This window comes from Trachymyrmex septentrionalis, unplaced genomic scaffold, assembly GCF_001594115.1.
Source record: "Trachymyrmex septentrionalis isolate Tsep2-gDNA-1 unplaced genomic scaffold, Tsep1.0 scaffold19, whole genome shotgun sequence".
In the NCBI taxonomy this organism is placed as follows: Eukaryota; Metazoa; Arthropoda; class Insecta; order Hymenoptera; family Formicidae; genus Trachymyrmex; species Trachymyrmex septentrionalis.
This window is the reverse complement of record NW_017305071.1, coordinates 5,805,834-5,808,544: the sequence shown is the minus strand read 5'-3', so window position 1 is coordinate 5,808,544 and position 2,711 is coordinate 5,805,834. Positions and strand designations below refer to the sequence as shown.

Below are 2,711 nucleotides of genomic sequence, written 5' to 3'. Positions count from 1 at the left end.
GATGAAACATATTTTATAAGACATGAAATCTTGAAATTTTAAAATTCATAAGTTCAAAATAATACTAAAAACTCGAATATGATGTAAAAACTTTAAAAATAAAAATAAAATTTGAATATCAAATGTAAAGCTTTAAAAATAAAAATAAAAGGTTAATACAATTACGATAAATAAAAAATTTTTAATAAATGAAACAAATAAATAAAAATTTTTATAATCCACAATTTAATTAACATTTTTCCAATAAACGATATATCAAATGTAAATAATTAAACTCAATCTGATTTTCTATATTTTCCTCCCATTTGAGTTAGTTTTCAATTAAAGTTTGAATATGAATTGCAAGTGCATAAAGAGTCCAGAATAAAACTGATATTTGTTTCTTTTTGGAAAAATGATCGATATTCGATCAGCCGGCATAGACCACGGGATCTAACGATCCTGAATATAATTTGTTAGGCAATTAAGCTATATACAAACGGGTGCGTTATCCTTAAAGGAGATCGATATGTCTCGTTGGTTGGCCGGGGAAGACCGTTCCGATGAATATTCTCTTTTTTTTTCCTTTTCTTTTTTCTTTTTCCTCATTTATTCCTTTGCCGATAATGAACCATTGGTCAAGGCCATCACCGTTCCAGAAGTTGTTCTCGAATTCGTGTCAGAATTTAGTTCCAAGGACGAATCCTGTAACAACAGAATTATGCAAAATGATTTAAATAATGGCCTAGAGAACATTTATTTTGAAAATTGTGAGATATTTATAGCGCTGTAAGATAATGCTATACTTTTAATATTTTTAATATCATAATTTAAAATTATTGTAGCCTTTTATTAGATTATGAAGCTCTATTTAAATTATGAAATTAAAATTTACATATTAAGAAATATAATGGTTTGACGATTATAATAAATATATCCGTGATTGTTAGCGGAAATCAGAACGATATGGTTTATCGCGCATGTGGAAAAAAAGGAAACTGCGACGACATCACTGTCGTTGGCATTGTTGTAGTTGTCGTTGGCGCCGACAACGCCGATTTACGACGCTCCTGTTAATATGCACCCAAGCAGTACGAGTCTCTATCGTGGATGACTGCTTTTAACTGCTGTGTGTAGCGAAAGCGACGTCAGTCATTAGTGCTATGCTGGTTCCATTACGATCTTTATGGTCCTCATGACACGTGATCTAAGTCGATGTTTCTGTCATCGCGCCATTTCCGGCTGTGCATTATGTTAGAGAGTCGTATATCTGTTTCTTTAGCTTTCCTATTGCTTAAACCGCGGCTTTCTTACTTCTTATTCTTATTTTTATTCGTATTGCAATAGAATGCATAAAATGGAAAAGAGAAAAATAACACTAGGCAGTTAATAATACGATGCGATTACGAAGATATATTAATTAGGAAATATTTTTTCTAATTAAACTTTATACTTTTACTTAAAAAATTTTTATGTTTATTTAAAATATCATTTATATAATTTATAATTTATATAATTACAAAACGACAAACAAACGTTTCGACTTCGCTCGAGTCATTTTCAATGTTGCGGTAATATTCAAATATCGCTATAAAAATATCTATGGTATTACATTCTTCATATCGTGTAGTGCCTTGCGAGTCAGTTATATCAGAATTCGAAGTAGTCAGAAAAACAATATTCTAGAAAAGTGACCGTGAACAATACATTAATACATGCGAATTAATGATATATATAATATAATCATGTATCTTGTCAATATTGGTAAAAGTGTTGAGAGTCCATTAATAAAAAAGAAAGAAAACGCAGGTACTGGTAATCGCACATTGGTTTTTTAATTGAAGCAAATTAGCAAGAGTAGCGAACATCTGACTTCCACGATATCGAATAATGCAATGTCGAAAAGGAAAACACTAATCGGGAACGGAAAACGGCAAAAAGGGGGGAAAAAGGAAAGAAGATATTAGGAAAGAGAAAGAGAATATATAATGTTGTAGAATACGCTTCGGGCAAAGACTCCGTGACATTTTGTCTGTTTATTCTATGTTTCTGTTTTTTAATGCGTACTATTTCAGATATTAATCTCTTATTGTATGAAGGTTCTATATCTAATATGTCCACTTTATTTTAAAGTTGTGATTCTCCTCCATACGGTCGTTAGATCACCGATGGATTTTGAACTTATATTAATATCTGAAACATGTTCATGCAATCTAATCTTTAACTGTCTTTTAGTCTGGCCAACGTAACTAACATCACAATTCTCACAAGATATTCTGTAAACCACATTTTGATCATGTACATGCTCCAGCCCATTCTTTCCTCTCTTTATAAAATTTTTTAATGTGTTAGGGATAGTAAAGGCCAATTTACAATTAAACATGTTAACGATAGGTGTGAATCTTTCAGATATTGTATTGACGTATGGAATAGTAAAAAACTTTTCTGTGTATCTTTGTTATTCTTCAAGCTATTAATGTTATTGATATGAAATTTAATTCTATTATGAATAGTGAAAATAAATGGTAGAGGATATCCATTATTTAAAAAAATATTAATAGCGTCAATTAAATTATTTTGTTGGAACTTCGGATGACACAAACGAAAAATCTTATCCACAACTCCATAAATTACACCTCTTTTGTGACAAAGCGGATGGTGTGAATGAAAATTAAAGAATCTACCGAAAAAAGTTGTCTTCCGATATATATCGAAAATAAGTCTTCGTTCAT

At 30.5% G+C, this 2,711-nt stretch overlaps 1 protein-coding gene across 5 annotated transcripts in view; it reads right to left on the bottom strand.

Moving 5' to 3' along the window:
- Positions 1–285: 285 nt before the first annotated feature.
- The window catches only part of LOC108746992, a 212,139-nt gene continuing 209,713 nt past the window's right edge, over positions 286–2,711 (bottom strand). For all 5 annotated transcript variants that reach the window (XM_018484182.1, XM_018484179.1, XM_018484181.1 and 2 more), the window contains one exon: positions 286–684. In XM_018484182.1, coding sequence (XP_018339684.1) covers positions 589–684 — 96 coding nt within the window. In that variant the 3' untranslated portion in view covers positions 286–588. The remainder of the gene's footprint in view (positions 685–2,711) is intronic.